Source organism: Hemibagrus wyckioides, linkage group LG03 (assembly GCF_019097595.1).
Source record: "Hemibagrus wyckioides isolate EC202008001 linkage group LG03, SWU_Hwy_1.0, whole genome shotgun sequence".
Classification (NCBI taxonomy): domain Eukaryota; kingdom Metazoa; phylum Chordata; class Actinopteri; order Siluriformes; family Bagridae; genus Hemibagrus; species Hemibagrus wyckioides.
This window is the reverse complement of record NC_080712.1, coordinates 8,953,103-8,968,815: the sequence shown is the minus strand read 5'-3', so window position 1 is coordinate 8,968,815 and position 15,713 is coordinate 8,953,103. Positions and strand designations below refer to the sequence as shown.

The window sequence follows — 15,713 nt, the reverse complement described above, 5'->3', positions numbered from 1 at the left end:
AGAAATTGTGTCAATGCTAGTTTTTGTTTACTGAAGCTGCTAATTGAAGGAAGACGACTGAAATCGTGTTTCAAACGACTCAGATGCTACTGAGAGTCATTTGATGCACTGTGTGTGAGATTAACACACAACACACACGCGAATCATCAATACTGAAAATAATACTAATAATCATCATTTAAAAAAAATTAAAATAAACAAATAAAATGCTGCCGAATGTTCAGTAAAGGCATCTTACCCCTCGTGAATTCCGCGAATCGGCTCCTGATTCGACTCCACTTAAAAGCGTTGGTTCGAAGAGTTGACTCTTTCGCCAGTGATTCATCACTAGTGCTGGAAATTGAGGTTCAAGTACGGTGAACTAATTTGCATATTAACAGGATATTAATCAGTGTTTGATAGGAGGCACGAGTGTAAATAAATGTGATTAAAAATATCAGGATAAAATCCTAGAAATGTCCACGTGTAACCGTGTTGCTTTAAGAGGATATAATTGCTGTGATAGTTGATTCACTTATTGATTCACGTTGATTCAGCAGTGTCCTGACCATTCACACTACACTATTTACACACACACACACACACACACACACGTTAAGGCTTTTATTTGTAACAAAAGGCTTTTAAAGACAATGCCATGCTGCCATCTAGTGAAGAAGTTAGCTCAGTACGCTAACTTCTTCATGGTTATTAGGGTTAACTAGGGTTACTAACCCTAGTAAAATGTAGAATTTAGGAGAGGCTGTTTGGCCCTCTGCCTAGTTGCTGATTAAAACTAGTTAAGAATCCACGAGTGTAGAAATATAGTTGAAATTTATAATTATTAAAAAAAAAAATCATGTGGTTAGCTTTTTTTTGAAGTCAGTGTATAATTCCATTTTATTTCAAAGTAGCTTATTTAGTAATGAAATAGTAGTAGTATAATAGTAGTAGAAATATTAAATAGTAGTAAATAGTAAAAGTAAAAGTAGAAGAATTAAAATAAAAATAGAAGTTTGTTTTTGACACAGACGAGACAGCACCAGCATGGCTTATTTTGGGTGCGTTTAGTCGATTAATATTTAATCAAGGCCAGACTGGTATGTTTTAGGTCGTTGTCCTCATGCATGGAAAACAACCAATGTATTTTGAAGAGTTCGCTTGGGCTGCAGAGATTCCAGAGAAGAGAAGTGACCGGCCACTATCACACAACATGGTCGCTTTCTACAGCCCCGGTTAGAAGTAAATCTTTTGATTCAGTTCACCAAGAAGATTCGTTCACTTACCCTGTAAATGCCTTTTCTTATGAGATGAGTAATTCATTGTTTCATTCACTCAATACATTCATTTTCTTTTCAAGAGACAAGTTTTAGTATAATGATTTATTTAATGTTAATCCATAAATGATGCATCATTCATTCAGTTTGTTAACAACTGGTCCCAGTACGATCAAATTAGTTCCTTTAGTTCGTACAGAATCAGTACCTCTCTCATTCAGACTCAACAACAAGTCTCACTCAGTAAGAGGCGTATTCATTCAATATGTCCATCCAGTAACCTGTTCCTTCGCGTCCAGCACTCTAGTGCAGTCAGGAAAAAGCTGGCCTGGAGGAGATTAAAAACCTGGAGATTTGGTGCACCAGGATGTCAGCAAGGCAAAAGAGTTGATGGTGGACTTCAGCACGAAGCAAGAGAGGAAATACCAACCACATCAACACCGTGGTCAAGAATGAAACCTCAGACACTAACATTTACATTTCTGGCATTTGGCAGACGCTCTTACCCCGAGAGACTTACAAGAGTGCTTTGAAGTCTCTATCAATGAATACATTAACACCGGGTCATTAGGTCACAGACTTAGGATACCATCAGCCTAAAAACTGTCTTGGGAGGATTTTATTTTTAAATCAACATACAACAAACAACAGTAAATAAAACAAATAGGGAAAATAAGTGCTAGTTTAAGTGTTTCAGGAAGAGAAAGGTCTTTATCCGGCGTTTGAAGACACTCAGATGTTCGGACCACCTCAGCGTCAGAACAGAGAAGAGTCTAGATGTATACCTACCTTGTACCCTGAGAGATGGTGGGACCAGTCGGGCTGTGCTAGTAGATCAGAGGGAGTAAGGTGCAGTGCGAGGAGTAATAAGAGCTTTGAGGTAAGATGCTGCCGGTCCATTCTTAGCTTTGTAGGCAAGCATCAGTGTTTTGAATCTGATGCGTGAAGCGACCGGAAGCCTGTGGAGGGAGCGTAGCAGTGGGGTGGTGTGGGATAATTTAGGCAGGTTGAAAACAAGTCGCACAGCTGGATTTTGGATCTTTCCAGAGGATGAATTGCATTCAGAGGTAGACCTGCCAGTGGTCTAGTCTTGAAATGACAAGAGACTGAACAAGTGGATAAAAATGGCTGAATCCTTCTGATGTTGTACAGAAGAAACTAACATGAGTGTGTGACATTAGTAACATGGGAGGAAAAGGACAGTTGATTGTCCATGGTTATCCCAATTTAATGACTTCCCTCTCAGGTGCTTTCTACACCAGCACTGTTGAGAGAATCCTGATGGGAAGCATCACAGCCTGGTTTGGGAACAGCACCAAGCAGGACAGACAAGCGCTCCAGAAAGTGGTGCCATCAGCTTATCATACCATCCATTTGGGCCTTCAACTAGGAGAACACTTAGAACCTGGACACTTTTTTGGTCTCACAACACTCACTACCTCAGCCAGAAGAACAACTGCACTACATGCACATTTTATATACATTCTAGATTCGTATTCATTCTATTCACTGTATTCAGACACTTTTTCTACATTTTATCTATTTATTTTCTATTGCAATCTTTCACCATATTCCACTGTGTTCCCTATATTTACCCATATATTCTATTTTTATACTTGGTGTTATTCCATTTTTTACATGTAAGTGACCAAGAACGATTTGTTCACTTAATAATTTGTTCAAAACACTGATTAGTTCACACACAAAACACCACTGATCTCCTGAGGCTCTTTGGTTTTGCAGGAGACTTACTGAATGTTTTATTTCTCCTAAATGACACACGCACTTTAAGGTTTAAAATGCTACACAATCTGGCATCCTGAAGGACTTAAAAAAATACTATGCTGTCAAATGTCTTCAGAAGAGCACTTGAAGACTTTGCTCTTAAAGCAATCACATCTTTAATTGTAGCACTGACATACAAAACTGACAAAGTATGAAGTGCACATGAATTCACGATCATCTGTTATGAACATCTCTTTACAAAACAGCAAGGCACTAGTGTTTATTCTATTTTTCTTTTCTTGTATTATTGCACAACTGCTGTTTAATGATCCATTAGTTCTGTATCAACTCTCTGGACTTTCTAAATTTGTTCATGATTTTTTTTTTTTTTGACAGAGAATTCCAAGTTCAGGTTCATCCCTGTTCTGTTTATTTGTACTTGTAGAAACCCTCTCCGGTCTTCTTGCCCAGCTTGCCCTCGGACACTAGCTTGTTGAGAAGGGGGCTTGGAGAAAACAGCGGGTTTTCTGGCTCCATCTGATACCAACCTAAAACAATGCATTTGAAACAAATTAGGAAAGGATAATACAATCATGTTAAATGTCAAGATAAACGACAACCCAGTTGTGTGAATGCTCACCATCGATGATGAATTTGGACGTGTCTAATCCTACATAGTCCAAAAGCTCAAAAGGACCCATGGGATGACCGGCTCCGAGCTTCATGGCTACGTCGATGTCCTCTTTGGAACCGTGACCTGAAGAGAAAGAGAAATGAACAATACAACCTGTTTTGAACTAATGTACACCGGGTGTAAGTGTAAATCATCTTGAGCACAGATAGTAAATGTACCTCGTTCATGTAGACGCACTGCCTCCATTAGGTAAGGCACGAGCAGCCGGTTTACAATAAAGCCTGGAGTGTCCTTACACAAGAACAATACTGCATTACAAGTGGAACATCATCTCCGTATGCAAGTATGTCTAGCAAAATCATGGCTCTAAATGACCCAATATACAGGTTTCTGTTGTGACCTGTAGGATACATTTGAAATAAACTCATATTCTCCTTGTTTTCTTTCTCACCCCCAGTATTATATTGCATCATGATATACTGCATCTAATTAAACCACATCAGCTATAAATTGCATCATAAATGTAGCTTTCAAACGTACTTTGCATGACACCGGATGCTTTCCTAATGCTTTGGTGAAATCGAGGAGTGCGTTAAATGTTTCTTGGCTTGTTCCGGGAGCCTGGATGACCTACAAGCAGAAACAGACATTTCAGAAAAGTAAAGCTCTTTAACATGCAGAGTTTCAGTTTCAATCCAACATACTGTATGTTCCAGATAATGAGCAAGAGCTGCAAATGGATCAGTGTGGCCCGCCTTGCATGAAACCTCATTTCTTTAAAACTGAGTGAAAGAGTCCAGTGATGTGTGTAAACAGTGCTAAAGGATTCAAGGCTGTTTTCTCTCAAAAACACACTTATTACGCATTACGCAGGACATGAGCAACAGCGAGCGCTAGCGACAAGATTCCAAGAGGTGTCCAGAGACGTATCAAATTTGAGTAACTTTACGTATGTGAGTGACTTAAAGCAACTTTATGCAAATATGGAGCGACTCGGTACAGCGACTACCAATGGGAATGAAGACAGTTGCGGTCATGTGATCCGTGGCAAAGCGCTCACACCGCTTCTCCTTCATCTGGTATGATACGCTGCAGATATACACGGCTGAATTTTATACACAAATGGCAAATCTCCTTCTAGAATGTTAAATCTCAGAAAGCTGATTTGTCGTCAAGTGGAATGCTAGTTGTGCCACAAACTGATAAACATTATTACGATGGCAACTAGTAGTAGGAACTCATAATGATGGCTTTATTGTTCAGCACCCGGAGCAATCACTGTATGCAACACCCACAAGGTTGTATCAGTGTCTGCAAAATTTATGAATTACACAAAACTCAGTATACAACTAGAAATATTTACATTTACGGCATTTATCCAGAGCGACTTACAATTGATCTCATTTTATATAACTGAGCAGTTGAGGGTTAAGGGCCTTGCTCAAGGGCCTAGCTGTGGCAGCTTGGTGGACCTGGGATTCAAACTCACAACCTTCTGATCAGTAATCCAACCCCTTCACCACTAAAGCAACACATCCCCCATATGATCTGGTGATAACATGATGGCAATATAAAAGCAGTGATGACAAAAAAAATTAACAAAACCTATGGGATTTACAAGAAGAGCATAGAGCATGAAAGAAGAGCATGACATAGAAAAAAAACAGGAGGAATACACAATACAGCTACACAAACCACAAAATATAGCACCAGTATTTACTATTATAAGAAAATTAAATTATTTCATCAAACATTTGCTGCGTCGCTGTGCACCCTCTGTGGCCATGTGAAGATTTTAACCTGGCGTGAAAAAAGGTCCTTAATCATCTATGCTCCAGAGAGCGGTATAATGGCTGATGCTGCGCTCTGATCCCAGCTTCCTAACAAGATGTATAGATGAAAAATTAAAACTTTCTTCAAGCTGAACTAATCATGTTACTCAGCATGTGGAAAGGAGTGTGATTTGTTTTGAACCCCTGGCCACCTTCAATCTGTCTCCCATCTGCATGTTAGACATGTCTGAAAAGATCAGTTCTTATCAAATAAAATGTTGAATCAGTGTGTTTAATGTATAGACCCAGCATCATTAAATAAAGATACCTCCACAAGCTTCATCATAGGGACTGGGTTGAAGAAGTGGATCCCTCCAAACCGGTCTAAGCGAGTTGTAGACACAGCGATGTCCGCAATAGGAAGTGAGGAGGTGTTGCTGGCAAAGATGGTGTGTCTGATGGGGAAAACAAGCACATTAGATTAGTTATCTGAAATCTACATTTTAATAATAGCAAGATTTAAATGAAGGATAAGAATGCGCTATAAGGGATTGAAGCTCTTACTCTGGCGCTACTTTATCCAGTGTAGAGAAGAGGTTCTGTTTCACTTTGAGGTTCTCCACGATGGCCTCCACCACCAGATCAGTGCTCTGCACCACTGATGCAGCATCTGTGCTTGTGGAAACATTCTTCAGCACCTTCTGAACAAACTCCTCTCCAGCCTGTGGAGAAACGACACAGAATAGACTGATTCATCAGGCTTCAGGTTTTAAAGCTTCAAGTGATTTTTTTTTTCTGCCCACACACGGAAGACTGGTGACTATGACGCAACCTGACCTCGGGTTTATCTGCAAACTTCTTCTTCACTACTCTCCTCAGACTGCCCTCAATGCCCTTGGCGGATTTCTTCAGGATGTCTTCAGACATGTCCACCAGCACAACTGAATGTCCAGTCACTGCCGCAACCTGGAGGATGAACAAAAGCAACACACAGGATAAGGATAAGACAGAATTCCTCTTTAGGAGATTATTCAATATGGTTTGAAAAATGGTCTAAATAAATGTCTGTACATGTGGCTTAAAAAAATGCACATTTGAAGCACCAGAAAAAAATCATTTTAAGTAAGCAGGAATTGAAAAATACATCGCTTTTAGATGATACATTTTTGCATCCCCAAAAAAGACTTAACAAAATATACAGTATACCCCCAAAAGAAGTAACAGCAAAAATCTGAGAGGAAAAATAAAATATTTTAGCTGCAAGACTAGTTAGTTTATAAATATATTATATATATTGTTTGTTATTTTATTGTAAGCAATCTCAATACTAATTTTAATTGAAAGTGTGTGATGTAATATAAAATATGCTACTCCTGATATAAAGAGTCAGATATGGAGGATAATTGCAGGTAAATATACACAAGTTATATTTTTTCAAAATGATGCACAATTGTGAACTTTTCACACTATAAACTAAGCACATTTAAAATAGTAAAAAACAAGAAATGTTGATTATTAAAAATTATTATTAAATTATTAATTATTATTAATATTAATAATAATAATAATAATTATTATTATTATATATTGTATATAATATAATACATATATAATAAATGTATAATTATATTTTAATAAATTATAAAAAAAAACAAAAATGCAAATCGACAATTATACATAATTTAATATTAATATTAATATAATATATATATATATATATATATATATATATATATATATATATATATATATATATATATATATAATTTTCTCATCATATTTAACACAGAAGTTTGATGGCTGAATCCCAAACGCCTCAGTAATCACTACACAGTATATAATATAGCCTTTACACCCTATCTAGTGTACTACATGTGCAATGGGAAGCTATTTAGGATTCACCCACAAAACTTTGAAATATATGTCACCCTTCCCATGGCTCTTTGCGATTCTATGCAAAAGCGTACATCAACCTGCATGGAACATGTTTTCATAAGATTTTGTTGGAAATCTACTGCATGTGAAACTTGAATGGACTTACAGTGGACAGGTGACCTGCTGCTGCAAGGCTAGTGAAATGTTAGCTAGCTAGCTAGTCTGCCTACTAGTTAGCCTGTTCGCTAGTTAGCCTACCTGCGCGATTCCCGAGCCCATTAATCCTCCTCCGATCACAGTAACATGTTTAATGGCAGCATTTCGGACGGTAGAAGAGCTCAGAGCTCGGGTTATGTGGTGAGTGAAAAACGCCATGACTGTGTGCGACAGCGGCTCTCCTCTAAACCGGGGGGAAAGTCAGCCTGGTCACGTGGTCATATCGCCTCCGTCACCTTTCACGCAGATTCCCAAACCACGTGACTACTTCTATACTACCCTACTAACTAGTGTGCCATAAATCAGTGTGAGGGTTTTATTCTTGCGTACTGTTTAGTACGTTAGTGTGTAACTCAGGACGCTAAATAATAACCACACAAGTACTGTGAAAATAATGTATAGGAATTTGTGAAACTGTAGAAATCTTGATTTGTTCAAATGATAAATAATAATTTAAAAACATATTTGAGCATTAATCATACACTATTTTTAATTTCTTTTTTTTTTTCATTTCATTGTCTGTACCGCTTATCCGATCTATCCTCGGGTCACAGGGGGTCAGGCGTCATTGGGCATCAAGGCAGGGTACACCCTGTGCCAACCCATCGCAGGGCACACACTCATCACACACTACAGGCAATTTAGAGACTCCATTCAGCCTAGAAGCATGTGTTTGGACTGTGGGAGGAAACCGGAGCACCCGGAGGAAACCCACCAAGCATGGGGAGAACATGTAAACTCCACACACACAGTGAGCAGGAGCAAGACTCGAACCCAGGACGCTGGAGGTGTGAGGCGAACGTGCTAACCACAATATTTTTAATACTAATCACTATTTCATACACTGTGGGTGTTATTATTATGGCTGGGCGATATTATTGATATCATGATAAATTGTGTCACAATACACTTACCTGAGATATTGTAAGATCTGCTTTAATAAAATGCATTAATGATTATTCCTTTCATAATTATAAACCTGATGAAAGTAAATAAAAGGAAGCAGCTGATTGATTCGTTGATTTGTATTGATTTTTTTTTTTCAGTGCTAAATTAATTATTTTTGTCGACATTTAATAAAGTTATATAAATAAAGGACTCAAACAGTTGTATAGTTATAGTTTTTAAAATGAAGCACTGCTGTTTAGCTGATAGTCTATTGTTATACGTATCATGAACTGTAGAAAAAACATCTTCAGGTATTGTGACATGACATTTTTTTGCCCCTCCTAGTTATTTTTAAATCATAAAACTAAAGGATAATATGGCAAACTATATTAAAATATGTTTAATACTGTAGTATGCAACCTATATTGTCATGTACAATCAGTACAGCAAATAAACTATCTATCTATCTATCTATCTATCTATCTATCTATCTATCTATCTATCTATCTATCTATCTATCTGTCTGTCTGTCTGTCTGTCTGTCTATTCATTCTATCTGGCAGAGGGAAAGGCTTTGATGGAAAGGGGCAGTGGGATAGAGATAATGAGAGAGAAAAGAAAGACACCATTTCCTGATTTTGGTTATTCTCAGGCATTACTGTGTCTAATTACTTATAAAATATACAAAATTGTCATTATGTATGTTTCATGTTGAAAGTTAGCAATTGATGTTTTAACCAGATTATTATAATATTAACCTTTGTCAAAACTCCCCCCTCCCCTTTCCCATACACACACTTTTGTACCGTTCTCTCTCTGTCTCTTGTCTCTTGCTGCTCTCTCCACAGTGCTGTACTGTTACAACATGGTGGCCCCTGAGATGTGCTGTAAATCAGGTGCATAGTGCGCTGGTACAATAGCTGAGAGCTCTGTTTCCTAACATGGGGAATGAGAGCAGCTTCATCGCTGCCCCTTTCTTTTGCCCAGCATGCTGTTCTGCATTTTCCGCTTCCTCCTCTTTATTCATACTGGAATAACGCACAACACTGCGTTTTTCATATTGCACACTGACACAACGAGCTCTTACTGACAAACGCTTGCCTCCCTCTCTTAGCAGCAAGTCTCAGGAAGCAGTAGTCAGGACGGGATTCCTGTAATTGCCCCTGATTCAGTGCACTTTCTTCAAGTGTGAATAGTTCTGTGTGGTGATTAATAATTTGAGTGAACTGTGCATATGATTTGTACTACTGAGAAACAACAGCAACAACAATACTGCTACTACTCCTACTAATAATAATATTAATAATAATAAACAATAAAGTCGAAAAAAATAGATGTTTATGTAGTGAATAAATGCTTTATATGAAACTGACATTTCATATGTACTTCAATACACATTTATTTTTATCCATTTATTTCATTCATAAAATATAATTAAGGTTTTATGTCCCAAGGCATGAAACATGAGGGGATCACATAGGACTGCTTTATATATATAAATATATATATATATATATAAAGCAGTCCTATGTGATCCCTAAAGAGACATTATATGTATGTATAGAATAGAAAAATGACCTAAACATGAGTAATTAAAGAGATGACCAGCATATTAAGGTAAATAAACCTTTTTTTATTCCAAATGAAATACTGTAAATACTGTAGTATTTGTGCAATGATCTGCATTCAGAACACATTATTGCATTATATTTTTTCACTATAAAAATCCATAAATTTTTTTAATTCATTTAGATAAGAGTTTGGATTGTTCAGTAAGAGAAATCAAAAGGATTAATTATGTTCTACTGCACTGTCATTGTCTGTTCCCTCATTTTATAGAAATGAATAAATCAAATTACTAAAATACATTTTGGTCACAGACCACAAGTAAGTGCAGAAGCTAAAAAAATATAAAGTGTAAAAGTATGAAATGTAAATAAATTCTTTTTAGTATTATGATATTATAACAATGATTTGGAAATGATCAGGCTTTCAAAGCAGTAAAGTGCAAAAGGTAAACGAAAGCTGACATTAAAAAAAGAATAGAGAAATTACAGACCATTGTAGTATAAATATACATTTGTGTGAAATAATTGTGTGAAATAATCTGACACCATTTAGTGAAATGATTTGGTACAAAGCTCTTCTTTTACAACTGAAGCTCAAATCACAGTTTCACAGTCTCACTTGATCACCTTCTTTTGCATGATTCATTGTCTTAAAGAGCATTAAACACATTTTCAGCTAGGAAAGGAACCGTTATCAGTCCTGATCTTCTGATGTGATAATGTTTGCGTTTCAGGTTAGCGTGGCGTTACACACACTTTGAAGCGACTGGGAGCCAGCGTGAGGCCGAAGCGTCCATGCATGGACGGAGGCTGATGCCCCTCGGGGAGGTTAAATGTGAAAGCCTGCATCATGCTGGTGAACATCAGGAAGAGCTCCATCTTCGCCAGCTGTTCTCCCATACACACTCTCCGACCTGAGGATACAAAGATGACATTTCACCTCACACAGGTGACAAAACCCCAACAGAAATGGGAATTTGGCTGTGATTGTTGCTGTTCTTCACCTAGTATATTTCCAAATTTCTCCTCAATAAAGTCCATCCATTCGTCCATATCCATCCATCCATCCATCCATATCAATGTCCATCCATCTCCATCCATCCATCAATCCATATATATCCATCCATCCATCCATCCATCCATCACAAGTATACCAACCCTCATGATTTTTAAAGGGGGATTAAGAATTGTGTCTTTGTGTAATTTGCATCTACTACATAGCTCTTCAGACATCTTTGACAGTAGATATGTCCCAAATGACAAACACTATGCACTTAAACTATGGACTATGTACTCTAGCGTCTAGTGCATGGATTTTAGAAGGGTCATATTGTCGTACACTATCGAACACTAACTTTTTTTACTAACCGTAATAATACGTCAATGGCAAATGATGTGAAAAGCTTGTAACACAATGTCACTAGCTTTAGCAGAATATAGTGAATCTTTAAACTGTTATTAAAATACACAGATCAGGCACTGTGTTGGTCCCCCTTTTGCTGCCAAAACAGCCCTGACCCATCATGCACTGTGTATTCTGACACCTTTCTATCAGAACCAGCATTAAATTCTCTAGCAATCTGAGCAACAGTAGCTCATCTGTTGGATCAGATCACACGGGCCAGCCTTCATTTCACATGCGTCAATAAGCCTTGGTCGCCCATGAGCCTGTCGCTGGTTCACCACTGTTCCTTCCTTCGACTGGGAACACCCCACAAGAGCTGCAGTTTTGGAGATGCTCTGATCCAGTCGTCTAGCCATCACAATTTGGCACTTGTTAAACTTCGCTACTCACAGTATTCATATTATAGAATGGTGTAGAATAGTGCATAAGTATGTGATCTGAGATACACCTTCCGGGTTTAGCTGAAGCATTTGGCATCTTCTGAGTAAAATAAAAGCATAAACCATACCTATTCCAAATGGAATAAAATATTCCTTCCTGAGGAGCTGGCCTTCTTCATCCAGAAACCGTGAAGGATTGAAGTCATCTGGATTCTCCCACACAGTGGGATCTCTATGGACTGACCAGAGGTTGGGAAGGATGACTGTCCCCTTAGGAATAGTGTACCCATGTAATTCTGCAGGGGTTGTGAATAAAAAATTATAAGTAAAACCAACATTATTTTCTGTTCTCTCAACACATCTATTTTGCTACCACAGCATGCTTTTTGATGACATGTAAGAAGTGATTTAGAGAACTTGGGATTTTATTGCAGCTAGAGAAATATGTTTAGTTTCACTTGTTAATCTGTGGTTCAGATCACACGACGTGTGAGGATTGATTTAAAGAACTCGGGATTTAGTTTCGGCTAGAGAAACATATACATTTGTTTTTCTCCCTAACCTGTAGTCTTGGACGCCATGTGAGGGATAGCCAGTGGCACCACCACGGACATTCTCTGCACCTCCATGATCGTGGCCTCAGTGTAGGGCAGCGTGCCTTTATCAGTCAGCGACGGCAGCCTTCCACGTCCCACTACTGCATCGATCTCTCGCTGGACATTCTCTGAGACATCATTAGAAAGCATTTTAGTGCATTTCTGTCTTTAATATGTGCTCTGAAAAAGTATTTGCCTCTTCCTGATTTCCTTTATTACAGTATATGTAAAGAAACAACACCATTGTGAGATAACACCATAAGAAGCCTCTGAATATAAGTGTGAACGTGGAGCAAAGTGTTTCTTCAACCAACTTCTAGCCTGGCTACAAGACGGCATTTAAAACTGTATACATTTTGCTAACTTGAAACTATACTAACTAAAAACCTAAACTAACCACTGACAACTCTAAAAGCTACTATTATGCAGGTAACATCGCAGCAGGTTATTCGCTCTATAACCATGTCACTCTTACTTAAAACAATGACTTCCACTATAGCTATAAATATAAATTTTTCCGTTCAACATTATAACGGTAAAAGTCACGTTGCCCAAATATAGCTAAACCCAAATGGTCAATAAGCCTTGTTATCATGGTAACAGAACAACATAGTGAGTCTATATTAGGAGTATTTATTTAGACCTGCGATGTTTAACCCAATTTATGTTCGAAAGTGTCCAGGCATTAAAAAAGAAATAAAGAAAAATACTTCCAGTCAGTAACACTACTAAAAAACATTACTATTATGATAGTGTTTTTCACAGACTATAAAAAATGTATATAATAAAAAGAAAGTGGAATCATAGCAAATTGTATTGCTATATTCAATGTGAGAGAATGTTTGTGGTTAAAGATGTGTTTACCTTGGACATCAGGATGCAAACACATGTACAGTACCATCCACAGGATGCTATTAGTGGTCGTATCTGTCCCTGCTATAAATAGATCTCCTATTATGTAGAACAGGTAATCCTCAGAGAATCCGTCCTCCTCTGATCCTCCTGATTTTTGCTGGGTCAGCATCTCCACCAGATACATATCAATGAAATCCCTGGGGTTCTCCGGATCCAGTGTGGCCCTGTGCCTGGCTATAATCTTCTTCAGGAATGCCGTGATGTCCCTCTCTACCCGACGGAGCTGCCCGAAGACGCCGCAGGGGATGTAGTAGAGCCAGGGGAAGATGTTGATGAGCACTGCGGCGCTGTTCATACTGATCTCCAGCCCGTTAGCCATGAGGTTCAGCTGCGTAAGGAACTCCTCGTCCTGGTGGTGGAACCGCTGACCCAGGCTGATGGAAGAGATCACGTTAGACACGGCATTGCTGATCAAAGGCGTCAGGTCCACTCCCTGTCCTTCTGCCTCCTGGTTTCGCTTCAGCAGCTCAGCCTTGACCATGTCGAATCCCTCGTGGATGCAGGGCTCCAGACTCAGCTTGCCAAGGCCGAAGTTTCGAAGAGTCATGTGGCAGAACTTGCGCTGTTTTCTCCACATTGGACCATATGGTGCAAACACAATGCCTAAGCATGAGAAGCATTTAATAGATAATGTTACATAATTGTTTTGAAATGTTGTTTTATAACCTACACCACCAGCTCTAAGATCCCTAAACCCATTCCCGGTGTTATCTATGGATAACAGTCTTAGATTAAACAAAAACCCATTTGTTTATGTTGATGTACTTGTCCATCACTTGTACCATCTACAGATGGCTGACACATTAAAGCAAAAAACAGCGACTTTGTTATGCTGCAAGAGTGAGACCTTGTTTTGCAGAATGGTTTGTGTTCGCTTGTCCTCTTCATGGGAAAACCAATCGATTCAACCAATCAAGTTCTTCTGTCTGAACTCAATTCATCCATTCTATCTGAACTTCATTCAACTCCATCCATTTCTATCCAAACTCAACCAACAGTTCATTAGCCTAGGATATTTATTCAAGTTAAAGCTACTTTAGAATTCTCATTCATCTTTAGTAAGCTCTTTTTCTTGGTCACAGATCCTGGATCCAGAGCTAGTCCTAGGAAGGCATGAAACAGGACTACACCTTGGACAACTGAAGCTGCCACTGCTGGGACCTTGACCAAGGCCATTAAACCTCAGTTGCTCAGTTGTATGAGCAAATGAGATAAAATGTAAGTTGCTCAGGATAAGGGGGTTTGCCAAATGCCAGAAATGTAAATGTAAACCTTGTGTTCAAATGATTGCTTTGTGCACAGATGCACTGTCATGATGGAACAGGTTAGTTCAAACGAAGGGAAATCGAAGACTTCCTAGACTATTGTGAGCTTACAAATTGCACCAGTTTGGGTAAGAACCACATATGAGTGCGATGGTCAGAAGTCCACAAGTCCAAGTTTTGGACATAAAGTGTATTTTGGGACTAAACATAAGACAGCAGGTAGAAACAGGAAAAAGGTTCACTCTTGATGACAGAATGAATGAATGATAGATGAGCTGCTCTCACCTTTCCGCTTGGTCAGAATGGTGACCAGAGGGATGTCGGGTCTGTCAGAGAAAACCTCGGCGTGGTTGGACAGCGCGTCTCTGACCAGCTCGTATCCGTTCAGCACCACGACCAGCTGACTGCCCACAAACAGGCTGTAAATGTTACCGTAAACCTTCGACAAATCCGTTAAACCGACCTGCGGGGAAATAGGGCTTGCTTTCTTCTTGTCATACTCCTCAGTTTTCCACACGAACAGCTTCAGAATAAACGGCGGCACGAACAAGCTGCCAAAGTTCCCGACAACCGGAAGTGGTTTTGGACCCGGGGGGATGTTTACAAACAAGTGTTTACTTAGTCGATTCTGCCGCAGCAGATAGAAAACAATAATGATGAAAAGAGAGAAGAACACGAAAGACACCGAGGGGAATTCGACTTCATGCCACATTTTACTAAAGATAGCCTCCATGATAATAATTGGAGATAATAATAATAGTAATAATAATCATAAAACCATCACTTCCGGTGAGTCAGATTCCGAAACATCTTAGTGATGTAGTCTCAATGCTATAAATATTATGCATTTCACATTATAACGACTTTACTGTTGTTTGATACCAGGTTTGACGCCGCTGAAGGCTACCAGCTAATATAAACAAATCCTAACACCTTTAAATAGCACCGCGATGCACAACGACACTCCGGGAGCTCACTTAACACATCTAAAACTCAATATTCTTCTCCAAACAAGCCCCTCGAGGGTCTCGCGCATCTGTCACTCGAGCTTCTACTGTACCTTGTGTTTTGGACGTTGCGTTATGGGGGCGTGGTCAAATCGGATGCTTTTCTTTGGTTCATGTGGGCTTAAACATGGGCGGGTCTTTTTGTAAGCGTAGTCCAATCAGATGCCACCGTGGATTTGACGCGGCAGGTTTATCGCCATGTTGAAGAGGG

The 15,713-nt window shown here is 38.9% G+C and overlaps 2 protein-coding genes across 2 annotated transcripts; both read right to left on the bottom strand.

The window, feature by feature from the left end:
- Positions 1–3,257: 3,257 nt before the first annotated feature.
- On the bottom strand, positions 3,258–7,700 carry hadh (hydroxyacyl-CoA dehydrogenase). The gene is made up of 8 exons (XM_058377726.1): positions 7,521–7,700; positions 6,225–6,353; positions 5,952–6,109; positions 5,716–5,842; positions 4,156–4,245; positions 3,834–3,906; positions 3,622–3,738; positions 3,258–3,529 (listed from the first exon to the last, which is right to left on the bottom strand). Exons 1-8 carry the CDS (start codon positions 7,635–7,637, stop codon positions 3,411–3,413), a joined length of 930 nt encoding a protein of 309 aa, XP_058233709.1. The 5' UTR covers positions 7,638–7,700; the 3' UTR covers positions 3,258–3,410.
- Positions 7,701–9,978: 2,278 nt separating this feature from the next.
- LOC131350910 (cytochrome P450 2U1) lies at positions 9,979–15,582 on the bottom strand. Its single transcript, XM_058385916.1, has 5 exons — positions 14,781–15,582; positions 13,180–13,833; positions 12,282–12,443; positions 11,848–12,015; positions 9,979–10,848 (listed from the first exon to the last, which is right to left on the bottom strand). Exons 1-5 carry the CDS (start codon positions 15,226–15,228, stop codon positions 10,670–10,672), a joined length of 1,611 nt encoding a protein of 536 aa, XP_058241899.1. The 5' UTR covers positions 15,229–15,582; the 3' UTR covers positions 9,979–10,669.
- Between the last annotated feature and the right edge of the window lie 131 nt (positions 15,583–15,713).